This window comes from Siphateles boraxobius, unplaced genomic scaffold, assembly GCF_051911475.1.
Source record: "Siphateles boraxobius isolate OS27281-9 unplaced genomic scaffold, OSU_SipBor_1 19, whole genome shotgun sequence".
In the NCBI taxonomy this organism is placed as follows: Eukaryota; Metazoa; Chordata; class Actinopteri; order Cypriniformes; family Leuciscidae; genus Siphateles; species Siphateles boraxobius.
In genome coordinates this window covers 24,298,689-24,323,140 of record NW_027508799.1, presented here as the reverse complement: position 1 = coordinate 24,323,140, position 24,452 = coordinate 24,298,689, and the positions used below count along the sequence as shown (strand labels likewise).

Here is a 24,452-nt window from a genome sequence, read left to right as displayed (position 1 = left end):
TTATTATGTAAATGCATTTTAGTATTGTCTAATATGTGAATTATATTTATTATATATCATGCATAAACTGCTAATGAGACTTTATTATCAAAACAGGAATAATAAACAGCTAAATGAAAAAAATAAACAGCAAAATGTGATTTATTTTTTATAACTATAAGAAGACAACATTTACAAGCAAAAGGATAATATACAGAATATCCTTACAATGCAATTCTGAAATGAACTATAAAAGCATATTACACATCTTATACATTTTAGACTCTACAAGCAATTGCAATTCTAGTTCTTTGAAGAATCTTTCAATCATTCATCTTATCAACAACAACAACAATACAACAATCAAAGTAGCCTAATTTTTTATCTACATTTATGAATGTAACATTTTGCAAGGAATACTAATAAGTAAACCTATAGCTAAACTTAATATGAAAAGGGTCAATTTTCAAAGAGGCACAACATTATTATTATTATTTTTTTGGCTAATACAGAAGTTTGGGATACATTCCTTTTATTAAAATGATAGCCAATCCAAAACTTTGCAATAAACAGTTCCAAAATAAATGTGTAATTGTTTCTTCGAAATGATGATAAAATGAGCAGAGGTGAAAAAGGGCTACCAACTTTATATTTTACTAGGTAATAATTATGCAACGAGTGATTCATATTATGCATATGGTTCCTTGAAACGAACTGTTCAAAAGAATCGAGCCGCAGAAATGAGTCGGACCTCCTCTCCATCACTGCCATCTCTCACTTTTAATGGCTGCAAAAAAGACTTCATTTCCCAGAGATCCCTGTACACCTGAGGGAGGCTTCCCATTGGCTGAAGTCCGTCACGAGTTGTTTGGGTGTAGTTACGGAAAGATGGCAGCGGACACAGGCAGATACAGGAGCGCTGTCTCCAAAAGCAAAGATCCCTCTGGTTTACTTATATCTGTAATAAGGTGAGCACGGTCTTTTTTACAATGTCTGTGCCGGCCAGCTTGATTTTGTCTGCGTTAAATCTTTGCACCTTCTTTTTTGCGAAGCAAACGACATGAATGGATAACCGCTTAGCTTGTTTGCTAACAATACATCCTGTTATTCTGTTATATTGAATTATTTCAATTATGGATTAAATAACAAGTACTTCTTAAGAGGCTTTACGACTCATCAGCTCAAGTTTATAGTTTGCTGTGATGTCCTCTGAATGACAGAATTTGCAGGCATACTTACTGTAGGAACTTGTTTAAATGGACTGCTTATGTTTTGACAGGACTGGCAGACTTTCAAAATAGAGACTGTGTTTCAAAACTTAGTAAGCTGTTTACTTAAACAGCACTGTTTGAACATCATATACGCAGTCTGAATGTTTGTTTTGGTTGTCAACACATAAATAATAATACACATAACGACATACAAGAACAATAACATGAAAATACAACAACAGAAAATTGGTCCCACTTTATTTTATGTACTGACATTTAAATTCATAATTTGATAAAAATGCACTTATCGTCTGTATGTTTTTACATTGTACTTATATTTAATGAATGTAATAGAATCTGTTATTAATCTGTAATTACATCTATAATTATAATTACATCTTAACCCTTTCCCTTTAAAAAAGTATAGTAAGGAATTATTCTTAAATGTTCTTTAATTTAGTTACAGTTACTTCTTATTTAATTGACTATACAACAATTCTATTTAAAACAATTGTGGATTTAACATAACATTGTAATGTTAAAATGTACTGTACTGTACTGGTTTGATGTAACTTTGTATGCAATTTGTATATTGTTTATTTGAATGAATCAAATGTGCAGTTCCGTGTCTGCCCTTGTATTGTTCAACTGGTCTAGGTTGATATGGGCTTTGGAAAGTATCTAGTAATAAGTAATGCAATACTATTTTGTATCCCACCTCAACAGCAGCAAAACAATTTTGCAATACAACATAAACACAATACATAAGTTATTTTTTGATATAGCCTGAGTACATACTAGTTAAAGAAATCTAATATAAAGCTGAACCATAAATCTTATCAATTACAGTGGAAAAACACTATAGGCCTATATAATATGTGATGTTAAAAATATAAGTAATATATATTGATAGATTTGTTCCAGTCTGCACAGTTGGTTTATTTATTTATTTTTAAGGCCATTGAGAAGGCAGGGAAGAGTCTATCATGAAGACAGGAAGTTCTTGTAAATATAGACTTCCATTGCCTTGTGGAACATGTGACAGATCCGACTATTTGAAGCCCTCATGGTGTAACGCTTCTCAGCTGATGATAGATGGCAGCCAGAACCCAATATAGTGTGCTAAAGTAAAGTTACTGCCTAACTGATAATGACAGTTACAGTACATGACTGTTGGTAATGCCTGTTTGAGTTGTAATGAACTATTTTACTTGCTTACATAGATCAAAGGTATTTTCTTCCATCGAGCCCAGTTAATGTGATAAGGTGTCAGAGATCCATCACTCTGCTTAACGGCTCTTCTATCTCCATTTTATCCATCAGCCGTTTCCATTAGGATGTCTTCAGGGCAATCCATTGGGGTCAAAAAAGAGTGAATCTATGGGCAGAAGCTATATCTACATGATCTGTGCTTCACTGCGAGCTTGAAGGGACCCTTCCCTACTGAATACTGGCTCTCAGACGTTCCTTCTATATCTCTATGAGCTCTAGAGACTGGAATGAATGTAATGAGTTCTTTTGGGAGATCTTTACTCTGATTTAAAGCCACACCGCAGTGGAAATGAGTTCAGGATAGACTTGGAGAGCTGAGCTGTGACTGGCAGTCTGCGGACTGGGACAGTCGGTGGATTGGCATCGGCCCAAGCGGGTCTCTCTGAGTGGGTGGGCTTCTGATGATGGATTGTGGTGAAATTGTGTTGCGATGGAAATCCAACAACATCTGTCTGAAAGTTTGTATCATAATGATGACAGGATGAGCTCATATTGGGTGCAGGCTTGTCTCTGGCATTCATGCTGTACTCTGGAGAAGATTTACAGGTTTATTGAAATTTTTAGAAATAACAAGAGAAGTGTCATGGCCATTCAAACCAATGTGTAAAATTACGCGCAATACGCACAATCCCATGCCAAAATTCAAGCCCTGTAACACCAACAATATTCACCTGGAGGCGTTTGTGTGACAACTCGCTGTCGGAGATATGAGAGAGCGAGAAAGCGCAGCTGGTATATCGCGTATCTATTCTATTCTGCAGAAAATGAGTAGGCGTATTGCAAGCGTTTACGAAAATTTCAGTATCGTTAAAAAAATCGGAAAACTTTTCGATTTTCGATGCATATCACTATAGTTTGGTGATGTATCATATGTTTACTGTCTTTCGGTCAGGACACTGTCCAGCAGTGATGACGTGCAGGACCGAGAGACAGAGAAGGGCCGTCTGGAGGAGGCCTATGAGAAGTGTGACCGAGATCTGGACGAGTTGATCGTTCAGCACTACACAGAGCTCACCACAGCCATCCGAACCTACCAGAGCATCACTGAGAGAATCACCAGCTCTCGCGACAAGATCAAACAGGTGTGCCACACATTCATCTGCGTGCGGAGACTCACTAATAACTATGAATGTTTTAGACCATGGGTTTCAACATTTTCCAGATCAGGGACCATGTTCCAAGACTCAACCAGGGACCTCCTGTATAATAAAGCTAAATTTCACAATACATTTAATTAGCATTTTATACATGCTTAACACATTATTAATTGCAAGTGTTGACATCGTCACGAATATTTAAGTGCTATATAGACTGCTGTTCAAAAGTTTGGTCAAAAGTCAGTAAGATTTTAAAAATGTATAAAAAAAGAATGCCTTGAGGCTGCATTTATTTGATCAAAATTACAGTAAAAACTGTAATATTACGAAATATTATTACAATTTAAAACAACTGTTTTCTATTTGAATATATTTTAAAATGTAAAAAAAAAATGTCAGCATCATTACTCCAGTCTTCAGTGTCACATGATCCTTCAGAAATCATTTTAAAATGCTGATTTGCTGCTCAAGGAGCAATCCTTATTATTATCTATGTTGAAAGATACTTTTCAGGATACTTTAATGGAAAGTAAAAAACAAAAACGAATTTATTTGCAATAGAAATATTTTGTAACATTAGAAGTGGAATTTCTGTCATTTTTCATTTAATTTAATCAACTTCTTTCAAAACCAAAAAAATAAATCTTACCAACCACACACTTTTGAACAATAGTCTATCTTCTCCACAGAACCCCTGGAGTACCTTCAGGGACACTGTTAACATCCCTAATTTTAGGTATCTGCACAATGAGTTAGTAGTATATTTTAATAACATAGGCATGTAGCCAATCACACAGTAATACATCTTCATGCTGTCAGTCTGTTTGCTTATGGCTGATTGAAATAACTTTCTCACAGCGCATCTATATTTTTTTCTTCTGGTCAGCAGCTGGTGGAGATAAAACACAAGTGCTGCTTTGCTTTATAGCCCACAGAGTTCTGTAATAACCTACCAATACGTTTAACACACACAAACTGCATGCAGTCGGATATAATACTGGCTGTAATACCCAGTGAATGATTTATAAGACATAATTAGAAGGAAAACAACACGCTGTAGCAGTTTGACGCAAAAAGGGAAATTAAAAGCAAATCAACAGCTTTTTTTTTGTGTTGTTCTTGTTCTTAATCTTCGCTCTCAGCCATGCGGCCTGATGGGTCGTCCCTCAGGCTTCTGGTGTCAGGCTTCCCACACGCACACACACTCAAACTTGCCTCAGAGAACATAGAGAATAGCAGTTCTGTCTTCATGCTGCTGAAGTATTTGATGAGAGGTGCCAAGGGACCTCCAATCACCATCTTTACTCATTATTATTTAAGGACACAGGTGACCGAGTCTGTTTATTGCACTCTTGGAAGATGTGTTTGAGTCAAGGACTCGGAAAAAACGATTTGCGGTTTGTGTGGAAGACATAAACCCAACGCAGCCAATAAAACCAAGCAATGTTCATTTTGCTGTTTGTTTATCCAGCTTTGGGATTTGTTCACGTTTGTGCATGTTTTGTAAGCTCTTTTAAGAACATTAAAAATGAACTAATTACTGCTTCCCACGACACCCAAAACAGGTTTCAAAACATGGTGAGCTATCATAAAAGAAACATTAGGCATCACTAGTAATTGTCTTCTATGTCTGAAATAATATCCTTGTAAATAAGCCACTAAGCTTGGGTTTTAATCTACTGCGAAATGTTTGTTTATCATCTTCTCCCCTGCCGCTGACACACTTGAAAATAATTATGCGAAGAAAATGAGCAGTGAAAGGAAAACTGGAAAGATGATGCTTGTTTCATCAAGTGTGAAGGGTCTTTAACTGTTCTCCTGACATGGTGTGTGTGTGGGCTTCTCTCTGCTTAGGTCAAGGAGAACCTGTTGTCCTGTAAGATGCTCCTCCACTGTAAGCGAGATGAACTGAGGAAGCTGTGGATCGAGGGTGTCGAGCACAAGCATGTCCTGAGCCTGTTGGATGAGATCGAGAACATCAAACAGGTTCCTCAGAAATTGGAGGCGTCTATGGCCAGCAAGCACTACCTGCACGCCACGGATATGCTGGTGAGTGTATGTTCGTGACTGCCAGTGATGAATACTGTGTTGGTATGAGAAATCTCATTCATTCCATGGTAAGTACATATTAGCTGATTTTTGTTTCTCTAGCTTGTACCCTGATATATAAAAATATACAAATAATTATAGATCTTTGCACTCTAATATTAGAATTGCAACTAATTTCATGATGTGAATTTTGGGATGGATGAGTAGGGGTTCTTCTGGATACAATAATTAATTTAATTACAATAACTATACAATATAGTACATTGATTATATATTGCATACAATAATTACAATTACGAAGTACTTTTATTTTTTTAACTGAAGAGTGAAGAAACAAGACCTCGTTATTTAGTTCAATAAAAAAATGAAAGTAAAGAAATCCATAGATGGCCAATAAAATAGTATATATTATTATTTTGTGTAACATTACATGATGTTTCATAGAAATTATAAAAAAACTTAACCTTGTGATGAAAAGGTCTTTTAAATTATGAAATTAATAAGGAATTAATTAAAGGTCATTAAAGAATAAATATTCTTATTCAGAAGGACACATTAAATTGATCAAAACTGACAGTAAAGACATTTATAATTTTACAAATTTCTATTTCAAATAAAGGCTGTTCTTTTGAACTTTCTGTTCATCAAACAATCCTAAAAATGTATCATGGTTATTAAGCAGCACAACATTTTTAAATATTGATAATAAGAAATATTTCTTGAGCAGCAAATCAGCATATTAGAATAATTTCTAAAGGATCATGTGACACTAAAGGCTGGAGTAATGATTTTGAAAATTCAGCTTTGCTATCACAGGAATACATTAAAATTGAAAATACATTAAAATATAAAGCAGTTATTTTAAATTGCAATATTATAATTTTTTTGATCAAATAAATGCAGCCTTGGTGAGCATGTGAGGCTTCTTTTAAAAAACATTGACCCCTAACTTTTGAACAGTAGTGTACTGTATTTACCTTTGTTTTTTATATCAGCATAGTGCAGAGTGACATGAAGTTATTTAGAAGAGGGAGAGTGAATTGTTCTAGTGAGAGGGGAGATGGTATCAAAACTGCATGGTGTGTCAGGAGCATGTGCTTTAAACACGGCTCCAATGCTAATTAAAAAACTGGCCTATTCTGTTACGCAATTCTGGTCAGGTGATTCATTCCCACTGCATTCATCAAAGCTCATGGGCCCAAAACATCAAAAATAAGAAGGAACATGGACTTACAGGTGTTTTGTTTTTTTAGATTCTAGGTTTTACTTTGTGTTCTTTTTCAGTGTGTTTTTTTTAGCACATTTTTATCAGGTGTTTTGATCACACTGGGTACATTCACAGTCAACAAGGGAAATCAGTGAGTAGCGGTGGTCAGAGATGACAAGCTTCCATCCTCCTGCTCTCTCCGGTCTCTCAGGTGTTCTTCTCCTCCTCAGAGAGGTTCTTCTCCTCCTGCGTGTGTGACTGTGTTAAATCTGACAAGGAGTATTGGGACTGCCAACAGAGATTACGGTGTACACGGTGTTTCAATTTGCTACTCTTGTCTGAAAACACTGTCCCTCACTTTTCTGTGTCGGTTAGCCACACACACACACACACACACACACACACACACACACACACACACACACACACACACACACACACACACACACACACACACACACACACACGCACACACACGCACACACACACACACACACACACACACACACACACACACACACACACACACACACACACACACACGTAACTGTGGTACCTGTCAGTCAACTTAACTTCCCTAGTGTGTGCTTTTCAGATGAGCTGTCATTCATTACCTCACATCTGTTGATTTGTCCCTTTCCTCTCTTTCAACTTTTTACTTAATTCTGTTTATTTCCTCTTCCCTTTCCTCTCTGTATTATTTTCCTTTTCCTCCTCTACTCCTTTCTTCTACCTCTTCTTCCTTTACCTTACTCTTCTTGTCTTTAATTTCTCCTTTTCCTTTCCTTTCCTTTCCTTTCTTTTCCCTTCCTTTCCCTCCCTTCCCTTTCCCGTCCCTTTCCCTTCCCTCCCTTCCCTTTCCCTTCCCTTCCCTCTCCCTTTCCCTTTCCCTTCTCTCCCTTCCCTTCCCTTTCCCTTCCCTCCCTTTCCCTTCCCCTTCCCTTCCCTTCCCTTCCCTTCCCTTCCCTTCCCTTCCCTTCCCTTCCCTTCCCTTCCCTTCCCTTCCCTTCCCTTCCCTTTCCTTCCCTTCCTTCCCTTTCCCTTCCCTTCCCTTTCCCTTCCCTCCCTTCCCTTTCCCTTCCCTCCCTTTCACTTCCCTCCCTTTCCCTTCCCTTTCCCTTCCCTTTCCCTTTCCCTTTCCCTTTCCCTTTCCCTTTCCCTTTCCCTTTCCCTTCCCCTTCCCTTCCCTTCCCTTCCCTTCCCTTCCCTTCCCTTCCCTTCCCTTCCCTTCCCTTCCCTTCCCTTCCCTTCCCTTTCCTTCCCTTCCTTCCCTTTCCCTTCCCTTCCCTTTCCCTTCCCTCCCTTCCCTTTCCCTTCCCTCCCTTTCACTTCCCTCCCTTTCCCTTCCCTTTCCCTTCCCTTTCCCTTTCCCTTTCCCTTTCCCTTTCCCTTTCCCTTTCCCTTTCCCTTTCCCTTTCCCTTTCCCTTCCCTTCCCATCCCTTTCCATTCCCTCCCTTCCCTTTCCATTCCCTCCCTTCCCTTTCCATTCCCTCCCTTCCCTTCCCTTTCCCTTCCCTTTCCCTTTCCCTTTCCTTCCCTTCCCGTCCCGCCCCTTTCCTTCCCTTCCCGTCCAGCCCCTTTCCTTCCCTTCCCGTCCAGCCCCTTTCCTTCCCTTCCCGTCCCGTCCCGCCCCCCCCCTTTCCTTCCCTTCCCGTCCCTTCCTTTCCATGCCCTCTTCCTGCCTTTAACTACTCTTCTTTCTCTCTATCCTCCTTTACTGTAATTTCACACACACTCTCTCTCAGCCTCCTCCTTTTCTTCCCTCTCTCCTCTCCCAAATATGAAGAGAATTATCTCAATTGAACATTGAAGTGTCTTCTCAACTAAACCTGGTTTGGCAAGAAGACATGTAAACAGGCACACTTACACATACTCAGAATGAACCTGATCATCTCATCCTGCTGGTGTACACTGTGGCTCATGCAACCCTCATTTGCATGAACAACTCCTTGACTCGCATGACACCTTCTCTGTCTGTCAGAAGCAGTGCACAAAGTGTGCAGTGATGGCCCTCCAGAGCACTATCAACAGGCCATCAGCTTTCCTCTAAATAATAAAGCACATTCATTCACAGCCATCTTGATTTATTTGCTAACTATAAACAAGCAGTAGCCACTGCAGGATCATTACGTGGTGAAGGAGAGGAGAGGTAAAGGCAAAGAGAAGTAAAGACTAGAAATGCAAGTTAATGCAGTAAAAAAAGCAAGAGAGAGAGAGAGAGAGAGAGAGAGAGAGAGAGAGAGAGAGAGAGAGAGAGAGAGAGAGAGAGAGAGTGAGTGAGAGATTAAAAGAAGGATGGAAGGAATAAGGGAAATGTTGCATAGAAGATCAAGGCTCTGGGACATGTGAGCCAGGTCAGATGAATGAAATGAGGAAATTGAACTTATCAACCACACAAATGCTTCAGATTCAGTTTGTAAATGCGACAGCATGACAAGTAGCTGCTGATACGGTGCAGTTTCAGGACGGCATTAAAGCTAAGCCTGAGGGGACTACCTGGACTCGCGCTCCATGTTAAGTTGCATTTGTTCTTTTTTGCTTTAAAATCTCCTTGCATGCATGTCTGAGAAAGAGAGGAGCTGATGAATACAGATACACAAAACATTTTTTGAGAAAAAAAGCCAGATATATTTTTTAGTTACTTTCTATATCCACACCCTATTTTCTATAATGCGAAATATATAACATGTATGTAATATAAATCCATCCATCCATCCATCATTTAGAGATTTTTGAAAAAAAGTAAGCATTACTAGTATATATATTTGTGTGTGAGAGAGCAAGCTTATGTATGGATTTAGTTTTCCTGCTTGTTTTTTGCATCATTTTCTCACTTTGTGTTCACTGATAAGCTCAGTCTAATGCCTCATTCAACCAGCAGCCGCATACTTCATTATACTCTCTGCAGGATCCACACGCACTCAGCAGAGTGAATATTCAGCGGCACTGCAGTCCACCACACTGCATTCTTTAATACTTTGATTGGACGAGAGTTGTTATTGTGCTTTATCATTGTGGTTTTGGATGGGCAGGTAGGGCTTGTGCTATTATGTGATCCTGGACAGCATAAACTTGAAGGCTTTACAACAATGGATATACCTGGATCACAATATACCTTTACTACTAGCAGTAAACACGCTGCACTGGGATTTGGTAGTTTCAACCTAACATGCAAAACAACAGATACCAAGGAGTCGAAGTAGATAAATAGTCAGAGTTAATAGCCAACATGTAATGGCATTCATACATTTTCAGGTACTTCACATTTTAAAATGTAGGCCTATTAAGCCACTGCAAAAGATAACAAAATATCAAACCGAGTTAATATAAAGAACACATTTTCAAGCAAAACATTTTACAAAAAGTTTAAGATTTAAATCAAAACATTTAAAAATACATATATTTTAATTATTCGGTCCAAAATTAACATTAAATATGTTTGGATGCTTTATAATTATTAATTGACTTCATTATCAGCTGTCAAAAGTAACTGACCTCAAACATCCACTACAATGACATTTATTTATTGCAATAAAATGCATACACTTTTAAGTGTGGTAATATTTTTGATATTATATTAAATATAATCTAATATAATATATATTATACTATATGTGTGTGATATTATTCCCCATCCCAATTATTTATCACAAAGTTATTTATTGTCTTCCATCATTTTTGCTCATAGACATTCATGCAGATGTGAACTCAGGTGTGCTGTTTTGTTTATAGGTCTCAGCGGTGGATTCTCTTGAAGGGCCCCTGTTGCAGGTGGAGGGTCTCGGTGACTTGCGACTGGAGCTCCACAGCAAGAAGCTCAACATCCACCTGGTGCTAATCGACGAGCTCCATCGACACCTCTACATCAAGTCTACTAGCCGCGTGGGTCACCGCGGCAAAGACAAAGACAAAGACAAGGACAAGGGACGGTGAGCTACAGTAACGTGCTTCACATTTGATTGGGCCGAGTGTGCAGTTTGGCAAAATTAGAGGCTAATTGTTTGATTCAAAGATTTCAAATCTAGCGTCAATTCAAATCAAAGATTATTCGAGAAGGAAAAGTACACCGTATCACTTTAAAGATATGTTGGCTCAGTTTTGGACCCAAAATAATATTACAAAATGTGAACAAAAACCTCACTCAAAACTTTTGATTCCGGTTGTGGCAGTAAACCGAAAGCAATTACCTTTGGAGCGGCAAAGTCATTTCTCAGCTTTCGATTAATTTACCGTTGCAGGTTGCTGGTGGCAGGGCGCACAGCTCATCTAATTACTGTGTGTGTACTTTTTAAAGAGAGAGACGTGCTCTCTTAAACCAAATCACATGAGTCAATGCTGTCTGATCATTAATAAGGGGTTTGGATTATGCCCGACAGAATAACTGATCAGACTAATTAAGAATCCGGGGGCCTGAATATGGGCCAGAGCTGGTGTAAAACATTCTGAATAAACTTTAATTAGTCAAAGGGGTGACACGTAGAAAACTCACGCTTTTTCTCTAAAGTCTGTTTCTGAATCTCAGCATAGCTCTGCTTCACGTAATTAATGACAGGCTGCTGACGGGGGGATTACGCTATCTTGAAGGGAAGTCACAATATTCATTCTTCATTGAAGGCTTCGTTCACCAGGTTCTTAATTCATTAGCTTGTTGGTAAACAAAGCTTCTCTGGCCCTGTTGCATCCTTCTCACCAGAGTGTTGTAATTAGCTGATTTGCGAGTGTTCTCTTCCTGTCCCTGCGTACAGGGCCTGGCCGCCGTGGCACTGATGCCGGCGTTCAGCACAAACAGAGATAAGTCATTCGCACCCTCGTGGATGAGCACGAGAGGAATGATAATAGGTTTTCTGCTTTTCTCGATGGCGACAGGGCCGCCCACGTGCACGCGGGCGCCGGGGGACTGCTGACCCCCTCCGTCAGCGTGCCGTGTGAACCGCCGCGGCTGTCTCTGCAATGCTAATTCTCTGAGATTAGACAAGGCGCAGCGGTGTAGCGCATTAAGCTAATGCAGGTTGGTGACCCCCGCAGTGCTGAAGTGTGGAGTTGTTTGTAATAGCGTTTCTGATCTCAGAATTGTGCGTCCATGTTTGTCGCTCTTCCACCGCTCTGTTTACGGCCATGTAATTATAGCGCGACGCTTTTATGAGGAGAAGCGATTTATTAGTCAGGGTCATGACGCGACTGCAATTTTCTGGCAGGGTTTTTATTCATTCCGTCTCTCTCGTGTTTCGCAATCTGCCTTGTTTGATTCTTCCTGTTCTGACCACTTTAATGGAAATGTTTTCTGTGGACAGTTCTCGATTATTTTCATAAAACATTCACCGCTACTCTTGTTATGAATGCTTAAACAATAGCTGCTGTCACTCTGAAAATGGTTTCTGCTGTGAAGAAGGAAATAACAGTACCTGTGGTGTTGTTGTTTTTTTTCTTCAGGTCTGCCCAAAAGGACACATCTGTTTTGGATGTCGGTGGTTTGTCCACTCCACGCAAGCTCACAGAACCCTCACAGTTCAGCACCCCGGGAACATCCAGCTGTAAGAACCACCACTAACAGAACAACAGATATGACCAGACACCGAAACAACCCTGATATGTAAAGAAGAATGAATAGAAAGTAGTGCTGCACCATTCATAGTGAACATTTTTGGCTGAAACCAAAGCAAAAAAATCTGGAAACACTGGGCCAAAAACCAAAACTAAAAAATAGAATTGTTTAGAATAACTGCATATTCTAATATAGTTATATTTTTTTACAGTCAGGATAATGGTACTAATTATAAGGGATGCAATATAAGTGAATTGAATATAAATTAAATATTTATGCAGATTTTTTTGTTAAAATAAATTATAAAATGAATATTTATTTATTCATTTTAAGTATAGAATACATACACATTTACAAATACAATCAAATTATATATAATTGACACATTTAGTTTAGTTATATTTAGTTAAGTTACAAACTTTCTGCTTTTATTCTCTTTTGGCCAAAACGTTTTTTTTTTTTTTGTCCAAACATTTTCAATGAGTGAAATTTTGATATGATTGTGAAGACGAAAAAACTAAACAAAGTGATTATTAGCCATTGAAAGAGAGAAGTAGAGTGCTACTTTTGCAGAGAGAGAGATAGCGAGAGAACGAGTGAATTAGAACTTGATTTAGTGGCTCATAATTTGAATGATGGATTCCTCTCCGCTGTACTGAAGGGAACAGCGGGTGTCTGGGGCGAGGGATGAAACGATAGCAAGGGGTGATTTTGTTGGGCCTGGTGCACCATATCGCCTGCCAGTGTTCAAAGTGCCAGTTAAATCATTAGGACACACATCTGACTAGTATCACTGTGTCTATTAATATTGCACTGGAGGCTGCCACAGATCAGAAAAGACTTGCAACTGTTGCTTCCTGTGTGTTACTGAAGGCAGTGACATACACGTACTCCTATTATACATACATGCAGATGGTCATTATAATATACACACACTAATTCGTTGACATACCAATTTTCTCTTTTACAATTATACAGTGACTCACACATTCACTTGCATGTAACTCTAAAAAGACTGCACAGCACACACACAAGAACACACTCTCTCCGGTTTCATGATCTCAGTACATCATGTTTCAGTAAGCATATTAACCGGTGCAGATGAGATCCTCTCTTACGTTATTAATCATGCAGCACTGTCAGCACAGCGGGGGTGCGGGCCTTGTTATCCGTGCTCTCCTGTGTGGGGCCGACTCCACTGTGAGCTCAGAGACTGTTATCAGTCCCACTAACCCACCCACAGCTGTCTGTTTCTGCCTCTCCTACACTGTCTCTGACATGCTGTCACTTTTCAGAACAACTATTGACAACCCTATCTATCTATCTATCTATCTATCTATCTATCTATCTATCTATCTATCTATCTATCTATCTATCTATCTATCTATCTATCTATCTATCTATCTATCTATCTATCTATCTATCTATCTATCTATCTATCTATCTGTCTGTCTGTCTGTCTGTCTGTCTGTCTGTCTGTCTATCTTTGTCTATCCATCCATCCATCATCCATCCATCCGTCTTGTCGTTCCATCTATCTATCTATCTATCTATCTATCTATCTATCTATCTATCTATCTATCTATCTATCTATCTATCTATCTATCTATCTATCTATCTATCTATCTGTCTGTCTGTCTGTCTGTCTGTCTGTCTGTCTGTCTGTCCATCTTATCTATCTATCTGTCGATCTGTCTGTCATTCTATCTATCTGTCCATCTATCTTGTCGTTGTATCTATTTAATTATTCTATTTAAATATCTATTTATCTTATATAATCTTATTTAAATAGATCTATTTAAATTATTACTTACACTTTAATTATTCTTATTTGGTCTGATTTTGCTAAAGTAGGTAGAAACGTCTCTAATTCACACTCAGAGCCCGAGTAATTCCTGCGTCGCCTGCAGTTTTCATCACATTACACGAAACACTCGCAATTATTGCTGTCGCAGTGCTTTATGTGTGATAGGGTGACGGCATCAGACAACATTTCCCCTGCTGCTGAAGACGCTTCCCTTTTGTCGCCTATTTTGTGTAATGGCCTTTTGCACATCATTTGTCGGTGGTAATTGTAGTAATTATTTAGCAAGCTACAGTTGGGGGGATTGAAGAAGAAAAACCTGAGCCCATTAACTTGCCATAAACATTAAGGCCATTTTAAACAGTCATTGGATTTGAGGGTATTAGCTGACAGAAAAATAAGCACTTCACTGTGCGATTACTCTATTGAACAGGTGAATATGGAGAGGTGTGTTATGCAGGTTTTTAAGGAGTGTGCTGATGAGAAGGGAGGGGATGATTATGAAATGTTGCGTACCACTGAAACATTAGATGACTTGAAAAATGTATTTAAATTGCAGGCGTTGTAGGTTCAAGAAATCTCAATGTATATGCTATAATATTTATTTGATAAATAATATATTAAGGCTAATTTACGTTAACATTACTAACCTTTTATCTGTAAAAGCTCTCGAAGAAACATTTTATAATAAATTAAATGTAACAACATTATAACATATAAATCTTAACAAATTGTTAGCACATTTAGAACATATTCAGAATTATTAATTGATATAATCAAATTTGAATCTACATTAGTGACCTTTAAATAGTTATGTATTTAATGACTCAACAATTTATTTAAAATCATATCCTACAGTTTTACTACCTTTTACTCTCTATTTGCTATCATGGTTGCATATATATTTATTTAGCTGTTCCATAAACCATTTTGTCAATTCATGCTGCTGAAATTATATAGTGTTGCAGTGTTCTTCATGGAGTGTATGTATGTATGTGTGTGTGTGTGTTTGTGCAGTGCAGGAAATGAGAGAGGACCTGGAAGTGGACCCAGAGGAGAACAGCGCAGAGTTCATGGGGATCCTGATCAAAGCTCTGGCCAAACTCAAGAAGATCCCGGAGACCATTAAAGCTATCATGGATCGTCTGGAGCCTGAGCTCAAGCAGATCCTCAAGAGATCCACCACTCAGATCGCTGACCACGCATACCAGAGAGGAGAGAACCTGGCACAGGACAACCAGCCCAGGTAAAAGATAATGGAACGATTGGGCTAGTACTAGCATCCATTAAAAGTTTCTATCTGCCATGAATGTCCATAGTTATACTTTACCACACTACAGCTGTTTCCTAGTTGATTGAATTGGTTGATTGATTGATTGACAAAATATTGTATGGTGGTTAAAATAAAAATAAATTGAAATAGAAAATAATAGAGACATCATTCAAACAACTCAAATTAAATTAATGTAAATACACAAATGAACACTGGGAAAATTGTGAGTCTGAAAATAATTTTTTGTTTTGTCAAGACATATGTAAAATTTGTGAATCTTATTGTATATTTCCAAACCTCATAGTATGTGTACCTCATACTATCATTCATTTATAAATCGGTTTTCTATTTTTTTTTTTAATTCTACAAAATGCAACCACGTAAATTGGTAGGAAGGGCAGATCTTTTTTTATGAAAATCTGAATTTCTGCATATATGAGACACAATCTATTCTTTTCAGCTCCCAAAATATACGCAGCCATACTGAATATGATCTCACTGGCTATTCGTTTCAAGCATCTGTAGTGTAGAGACTCATTTAAAGACAGCATAACACTCTTTACTTGAGACATTAGCAATTTTCCTAGTGCAACTGCAGACGAGACTTGATTTTATCAATTGGCATGTGATTGGATCATGAAAAGTGAAGTGTTAATCTATGATATTATTGGTTGATTTAAATTTTCCCCTGCCTACATGGCCTTGATTACATCAAATCAGGAATGTTTTGATGGAAGATTATTAAAACAAATTGATTTCTTTACATTAACATGCACCATCAAATCATGCACAGGGTGAGAATTATTAATTCAAGTATGTCCTTAAATGATGTAGGAAATAAAAAATGCAGATGACAGTCTCTTTAGACTTTTAGTTCTTTTAGTTCTCCTTCTTAAAGTGATTTTGTTTTTAAGGGAATGCACTTTGGAAGGCATTTGTACTGAAGTGTGATTGGTTTTCATTGTTTTCCTTCTTTATTGCGCTCTCTCTCGCTCTCTCACTTTACCCGATGATGGCTCGCTGGATCAATGCACTCATCTGTCATGTGGCATTCATACCTCCCTCATTTCCAGAAATGGTGTAATCCATAAAAGCGAGCCACGGCCAGGGTCTGCTTAAGGATCGGCTCTAACAGAGAAAAACAAAAGCAACGGAAGAAAAGACCGATAATGAAGGCTGTTAAAGAAACGCTCTTTACCGAAGGCAAAAATGAACTCTCAATCGCTTATTTTTTCATAGCTATTCTCTGGGATTTAATGTTTGCCCTCCTCATTTCTCTCAGATGTGAGCTTCCAGTTTGCAAGTGAATATCCACTGAATTTTCATTGTGTGCTTTTAATGATATAAACTGGGGCTTTTCTTTGAAAGCAGTGACTAATGCTGGAAAATATCCATTCATCACAAACTCATTTGAGAGATGGTTTTGTTGTACCTATGTGTGTTTCATCTGAATGTGCTAATGTATCATACAATGTAATTACCTTGATAAATAACACAAAAAGCACTGCCGAATTAATATGGCAGTTCATAAATCTGTTTCCCGTAAAAGGTAAACCAGCTGAAAACATCCAAATGACCCGGGTGAAAATAAGGTCCCATTTTAACCATAGAGCATTTTCAGTGTTTACTTGGGTCTATGTCTGTGCTAACTTGAAAGTTGAGGTAGGGCTCTGTTTCTATGGAAACCTCAACAGAAAAGGGAAGTCTCTGCTGCATTACAGTTCACAGTGAAAATATGCCTTACACAGTGTCCTAACCAGGCATGATGTGATATTCACACTGCAAGCCTTAGTGTTCAATTATGATTTATTTCTCAGATCCGATTTCTTTGTGTGTCTGTTCACATTATGTTTTTAAATGTGGCTGATATATGGTTTTGAGTGTGAACTGGTCACAGTCCTGAACTGACCCGCATGCAAGAACAATAACTGAGAACCATGCAGCACGCTGTCATTGATGTAAACATGGAGGCCACTAAAGTTATTATGCATTCATTTTGGGTGATGTGCTGTGGAAGCCAGGGAACTTGTGCACAGCTGATGACAAGGATGAGAAGAAAGAGAGCAAAGTTTTTCTTGTATAGTTTTCGCTCAAGTTTTGTTTGTATAGAGCTGTCATCATAATACTTATATTATGTATAATAGCTCACTGTCCCTCTTCTGACTAACTTCACTGTTGACCAAAGATCTACCCGTATTTAACATTTTTGGAGTGGGGTGAAAGAATTGTGATGAATGTTAGTTAGGGTTAGGGCATCTTAAATGACGTAAAAGTCACATGAATGCAAAATCAGTCCAAATCATAATTGAAAATATCAGATACATGTGGTTTGTGCTCTTCACACTTATGAAAAAAAGGGTCTGAGTTGCATATGTTTATTTATGTTATACTTTTTTTAAATGATATAAATTAAATAAATTATTTAATTAATAAAAAAATCTTTCCATAAATTAAGAAAGATGCTTAGATAGACGGTCTCGTTATGACATCTACCAACTGGTCCATGGCAAAACCTTGTCCCCTTGGTTCATATGTGTTTGTGTAAATAGGTGTGGTGCTTTGGGTTGGCTTTCTGCAATGTTTGTATGAAGGAGTGTCATGCTGTATAATATATGTTTACATGTTGAGTCTGAGTCAAGGGTTATGTCCTGTCCTTTGTAAATCAAGCTTAACATGTGTTATCATGCACTGTCTCTCACATGAACATCCATCATCTTCTTGTCTTCCACCTCCCAGCAATCTTTATACCCTACATCATGCTGTCACCTCCAACCTCTTCATTCCGCCTATCAGGGGTTTCTTCTGCCTCACTATACTGGGATGAATGAGTAAACTCCACAAAAGTCAGACAGATGTGTGTCCTCCTAGTGGACCCAGAGAGTTTGACAGATGCTGCTAATTGTTGTTGGTGAACAGCTGGTGCTGCTCAACAGGGAGACTCTGTCAGCACCCTGCTGCTGTCATGTTCATTAGTAACAGAGAATGGACCGGTTTTGGCTTGGTTTTGGTGATGTGGAGGGATTTATGATAGACAGACAGACCGACTACAGTAGTGGCCTCTAGATGAGGAGTTTTCAGACTCGGGTCCAGTGACCCGCAAGGGGGTGCTGGGAGTTCTGCAAACAAACAGACAAGCAAAAAAAAAAAAAAAAAGATTTGCCAAATTTATTTTTTAGGGGTTTCAAGGTTAACATGCTAAGTCAAGACTTTATTGGACACTAATTCTAATAATTAACATGATGAATGCAATATTTGTTAAACATTTGTCAAATCTGTCTGTCTGTCTGTCTGTCTATCCGTCTATTTATCTGTCTGTCTGACACGTTATTTGTGTTTTTCCTTGTCATTGCTGCATTTGAGCTTGCTAATATTAATTATTTTTTCATCCATTTTGAAGTTTTTCTCACTCTATTGCCCTCTACAGGTTGTTGCTGGAACTGCTCGAGCTGTTGTTTGATAAGTTAAATGCAGTGGCCCAGGCTCACAGTGTGGTTCTCCGTCACCTACAGCAGATTGTCGTCTCTCCCAATGGAGCCCAGGAAGGGATCAAACTCTATGAGCAGGCGGATGTCTATGCCAAGATCCAAACCGTCCTACAGGTCAGTTTCTGGAGAGTCATTCCATAGAGCAGATCCAGGTAACTGAAAGATTGCAGTGAAATGTATTCAATATGTTAAAGTGGGTTTTGCAAGAGACTATTCTGACCACCTACGGCCTTGCCACCACACATCAACGTGTTAGAAACCATTCAACTGACCTTAGCAACTGCAAATCTTCAGCATATAATTCATAGCAACTTCTTTGCAACAACCAAGAGCTGAGAAACCACACGCTTATTTAAAGCTACCATTTAAAACCAAACATACTATTAACTGATATTTACTAGCTGTATATTTAATTACTAGTAAACAGAAGGGCTGTTTATAGTTGTTAGATGTTTCATGTGTCGCTTCTGTAAAACGGTACAGGTGGTGAAAGAATGTGTGGCTGAAGTTTTGTGAATAATCTACATAAACTCATCCCAAGTGCTGTGTTTAATTGGAAAATGTTGTATTTTAGTGTGTATGTGTTTGCTTGTGTATTTGGCAGAAGACTGATGGGCAGGTGAGATTACCAGCTGTTCACATAAACTTTGAGAATCTCTCAAGAGGCCCAACATTTTGTGTCTGTTTGTGTGTTTGAAAAGTACCCGCTGGAAATGCTGGAAGGTTTTTATTTTGTGTGATTTGAGTGTTTACATTTTTTTTTGCATTCATATTTCTTTGTTGGTTTTTCTGTGAAATGGAGTAAACTAAATTACAAAATTATTTTTGGAGCTAGAAGCTCATACTAAAATTATAATTAAGTCAACAACAAGGATGAAATAAAATTTCTTTCATGGGAGGGGAAATGCTTCCCAAAACTTGTTTGATTGAAAATGCTGTGTCCAATTAGATCAAACTATATTTAAATGGGTGATTTAGATTTTTTTTTTAAACAAAGTTTTTTTTTTTTTTTACGGTTTTGCTTTTTGTCTATTTTTTGCAATTGAGTAATTCTTTTTCAGAGTTACTCCAATCTTTCTTGATTCAAGTGGCAGTTTGGATTCATGATTTGCTAGATTCACTAGACCAATGCGACAATCATAAATCTTGCTTTTCTCGTAACAGTAACAGTAAATGGAGAATGGTTCTTCTGATGGGTTATGCAATATTGACTCGCATATATCTAGAATTATTGTGTTTAAGCTGTTTTAAAACCATTTTAGGTACAGATAGTCAAACTAATTGAATATTCAGATTCAAAGAGGTAGTAAAAACTAGACCTCATAAACTTTTGTATGAATGTTCATATCATTCTCTGTATTTGTAGTTTTTCTTCCCTTTAAGAATTCCAACTCTCTCCATTCTTTCTCTGCCTTCTATCTCATTGCATGTGCACTCTTTCAAAGTATTATTTTTCAGCTGCATGCTAGAGAGGATCCAGTCATGCAGTAAAGACAGGAATCAGGAGAACGAGGGAGGGAAAGAGATATGGGAATGGTGGTGCAGCTTGGGAATGAGTAAATGGGTTTGTCATCACTCCATCACACAGGGTGAAGAATCAGACTGTAACCTTGTACCTTCCTCCTGTATTTTTTACCCCTCCTTTCAAAGCAGTCTGCAGAGACCGGTAAGGAAAGAACAAGCTCGGCCCTGCCAACTGTTGCTAAGGCCCGCTTGAGCTCCTCCCAGACCTTAAGTATCAAGGAGCGTCTTTCTGAGAGGTGAATATGGCAGTAAAAATATGCATTTATCTGCCGTATGATGGGGGGCTCGAATGTGTGCATGTGCACTGCCTCTTTTTTTGGCATTCATTAGCACGAGAACCTCACGCCCAAAAAGGCGAGCAAAAAGTTAAATAATTGGCTGGTCAAATTCAAGGAAAGGCGAAAAAAACCGAAAGGCAACAGGATGGAGAAGTGTTCTTATACTGCAGCGTCATCTTGGCTTTGCTGAAATAGATGATATTAAGTGTTCAGTGTGCTTCGTTGCCCAAGCGGGCTGCTTGCCAGGGGCTGCCGAGTCTCCCGTGGTCACTGTGTGAGGTAATGTAAGCTCTCGATGAGAATCTTCATTAAGGTAGATGAGGTTTTCCTAATCTTTTGCTTTATTTCTCTCCTCTTGATCACATCAGCAAATCTCATCTTATCTCTTCTTCTCTTCAGCTGACTGCGACAGTGTTTTGTCAGTTTAGACTGGTCCATCATAAAAATACACAGCATCTTCTGAAGACATGCAGAAAAGCTGCTTCCTTTCTGTTTTCTCTTTGGCACGAAGAATGTAGGAGAGGGAGGAAGAGTACAGTGTCACACTTTCCTTTTTTTCTTTCCCCTCCTGTCCTGTTTTCTTTTTTGTCTTTCTGTTTTCTGTTCTTTCATTTTCATTTTTTATTATTTTTTTGTTTGTTTTCTCTCCTTTTTCTGTTATATTCTGCCCTGTCCTTTTTTCTATGAATATAGAGTGGTGCAGGTATGACGTTACTTTGTAGGCCAATCAGCAGTTAGCATCACACTGGTTCCCTCAACAATAACCCAACAGGGATTATCGCTATAAATAAGCTCTGTGATCAACAAAAGTTTATGATACTTGCTAGTTTTGTCTATCAAGATAATTATCACAGATGAACACAACTTTTATGAATCATGAAGCAGCTGCAAGAAGATAAACGAATTACACCACGGTCCCACAAATTCAACGTCACCATCACTAAGCTTCTGACAACTCTCAACAACATTTTCCAGAAAGTTCGAGTTCTAATAGTTTGTAAGAGCACAGTTATAAGCATAATGATGCTGTAAAAGTGGACTGAGCTTACCTTTTCGTCGTGATGACGTTTAATCTCCTCGACAGCCTTTGTAGTCCTATTTAACCAATTGTTAGCAACCGCCTTTTTCAATATGTACCACCTTAAAAAAAATCATGAGTGGGGTAATATTGGCGTATTTTAAGTCGTGTTCACCACAGACCTTATTTCAGCTATTTAACCAAAACCCCATTCAAAAAACCCATTCATTTCGGGACCATGGAACCAGCAGTGCTCTCTTATTTTCTTTTTTTTCTGTTCTGTTATTGTCTTTTTTCCATTTTCTACGCTTTTAAATGTCATTTTCTTTTTCTATCCTATAGTTTTCTGTTATTTTGTGTCATTTTTTTTTCTCATACGGTGACACTCTTGAGTTCTGGTGTGAGGTGCTGATTGCGGGACTGTTCTCAGGTGTGACTTACGCAAACTTCAGTCCCAGGTGAGAATGATGGTCCCGCCCTCATGCACTGATGTACCTGATGTTCTCTTGTTCTCTCTTAGGTGTAGATGAGACCCCTGTGCACCCTTGTCTTTCTAGCTAGCTTAAAACCAAACTTTTTTTTTTTTTTTTTTACCAAGTTTCCTCTTTTCCTGTGGGAGACAGGAATTACATTGACCTTTCCATTACACTGAAAACATGAAGGCCATGGACAGATGGACCTGAGAGATATGTTATAATTTATTTATTTCAGTTCCTGAATCTTTGAACTGTGGCTCGGCTATTCTTGAAGACAGCTGAGCAAAAGTCTGTGAGTGTTAGGATCCATATTGCACTTGTAAACCTGGTTCATAAAGGACCTTGCAGAGTTTTTTAGTAGTGTGTGGAGTAAATAGATATAATTTTATGAAGTGGCCGTTGACTGAAATTTTTGCCGCTGACAGACCAATTCCAGATTTGTCCTAGCGCCATTTAAATGCCACTGAACAAGTGACAAAACTGGCTGTAGTAATTATAAATATGTTTTGGGGTTCTCAAGTGGTTTGGCCATAGAATCAACATTTTCCTATAGTCGAGCCAATTTTTTAGGAATTTGAACCAAGCGAATGTATTTTTTTTAAATGGTTGACACACACAAGCACTTTACTTGACATACGCATAAATTATAAGAATATCACTAACACTGATGAATAAACAGTATAAGGTAAGGCTATTAAATAACAGCCTTAAACTAGGTTTTGTTAATATAATAAAGTTAGGAAGTGAAAGTGAAAATAAAGCGGTAATATGGGTTAAGGTTACAAAAACACTGTTTTATGGTTGTGATAATGTTTTCTTAAATTTATTCTATCATCCCTGTGGATATTGGTATTGATATTGAATAGATATTTGACTTTTGATCGATTTTTTTATATGATATGAGTTTTCTTTTGAAGTTGCTGTTTTTTATGCTGATGGAACATAGATATATCTGAATTATTGATTTAATATTGGTTTAATACAATATTATTGTTTAATATTGTTTTCTTACAGTAAATTTAATTAATGATTTGAGTCCCATCAGATATTGGTATTTATATTTAAGAGATTTATGATTTTTGATATTGAAGCGGCTGTTGACATTTTACTTCCTTTTTTTGGGGGGGGTCGCTGACATACTAGTCCTGGATCTTAATTATTCATTATTGATTATTGGTATATTTAACATGGTCTTGATATTTGATGATTTAAAAAATCTTTTTTTTTTTTTTTTTTTTTAGTTTACTTAATTCTCACAGAGGTCCAAGTCCAACGCTCTAGAATCCGTATCCCATTGTTAAGAAGATAAAAATGATGGCACTAGTTGTAATCTCCCTCTTTGCGCTTTATTACTGTCCCTCCCTCTAAGCCTCACGGACTTGAGCCTGGGAATGATGGGTAAGAGGGTGAAGGGAACAAGAGCGTGAAAGGGGAAAAAAGAAAGGAAATTACAAACTTTCTACTTTGACAACTTGTTTAGATTTAGTGCGAGCCACACAGCCTCAGAGTAATTGGATTATACAGTGTTAGTGAGGCGTTTCATGCCCTGACAGTGATTAGTCTGGCAGCGGAGGGAGAGGCAAAGTGCTTCTGCTTCATGTCGATGAGATAGACAGACACATGGCCTCTAAATGAGCTGTTGTGTACCAGCCTAAATGATCTATTGTAACTGGCCAAGGCTTGCATATCGCTTGTGGATTTGAAAGATTTCCACCACAGGGTTAATGATCATAACAGTTCATTTCAATGTTTTAAAACCCAGCGTTCCTTTTTTCCCCCCAGGCTTTATTGTCGAGACACGCTGGTTGTTTTGAAAAGCGACACTCTTATGTTCATTAATTGCTACAGTAATTATGCATTCTTTTGATATGTGCGTCTCTGTAATAGCAGCAGCCGTAGTGGACCGTACTGAGTATCGCTGAAGGGAATGCTAATGACATCTCGTAACAAGATTCGGCTCCAAGCATTGACCTCTCTATGTGATATGTAATATCTACAATGAACTAGAGTATGTCAGAAGTACTGGATATAATACAGGATGAGGGATAAATAATGCTCAGCGAGGCTTTTGAATCAATAGACGTCACAGTGTATCAGTGATGAGGTCAGCTTGTGTTTTTAGAGAAAGGTTTTTGGCTCTCTGGGGGGGAAGGGGTTGTTTGCCCATGTCTTAGTCTTGAACAAATATGTTTTTCAGCCTGGATGCTCACACTCATTCTATGTATGTATGTGTTTT

At 38.1% G+C, this 24,452-nt stretch overlaps 1 protein-coding gene across 1 annotated transcript in view; it reads left to right on the top strand.

The window, feature by feature from the left end:
* Positions 1 to 722: 722 nt before the first annotated feature.
* exoc4 (exocyst complex component 4) overlaps positions 723 to 24,452 on the top strand; it is a 117,795-nt gene continuing 94,065 nt past the window's right edge. Inside the window, exons 1-7 of the mRNA XM_077234431.1 lie at positions 723 to 947; positions 3,355 to 3,544; positions 5,414 to 5,608; positions 10,549 to 10,745; positions 12,247 to 12,347; positions 15,180 to 15,408; positions 18,860 to 19,034. Of these exons, the coding sequence (XP_077090546.1) occupies positions 763 to 947; positions 3,355 to 3,544; positions 5,414 to 5,608; positions 10,549 to 10,745; positions 12,247 to 12,347; positions 15,180 to 15,408; positions 18,860 to 19,034 (1,272 nt within the window). The 5' untranslated portion in view covers positions 723 to 762. The remainder of the gene's footprint in view (positions 948 to 3,354; positions 3,545 to 5,413; positions 5,609 to 10,548; positions 10,746 to 12,246; positions 12,348 to 15,179; positions 15,409 to 18,859; positions 19,035 to 24,452) is intronic.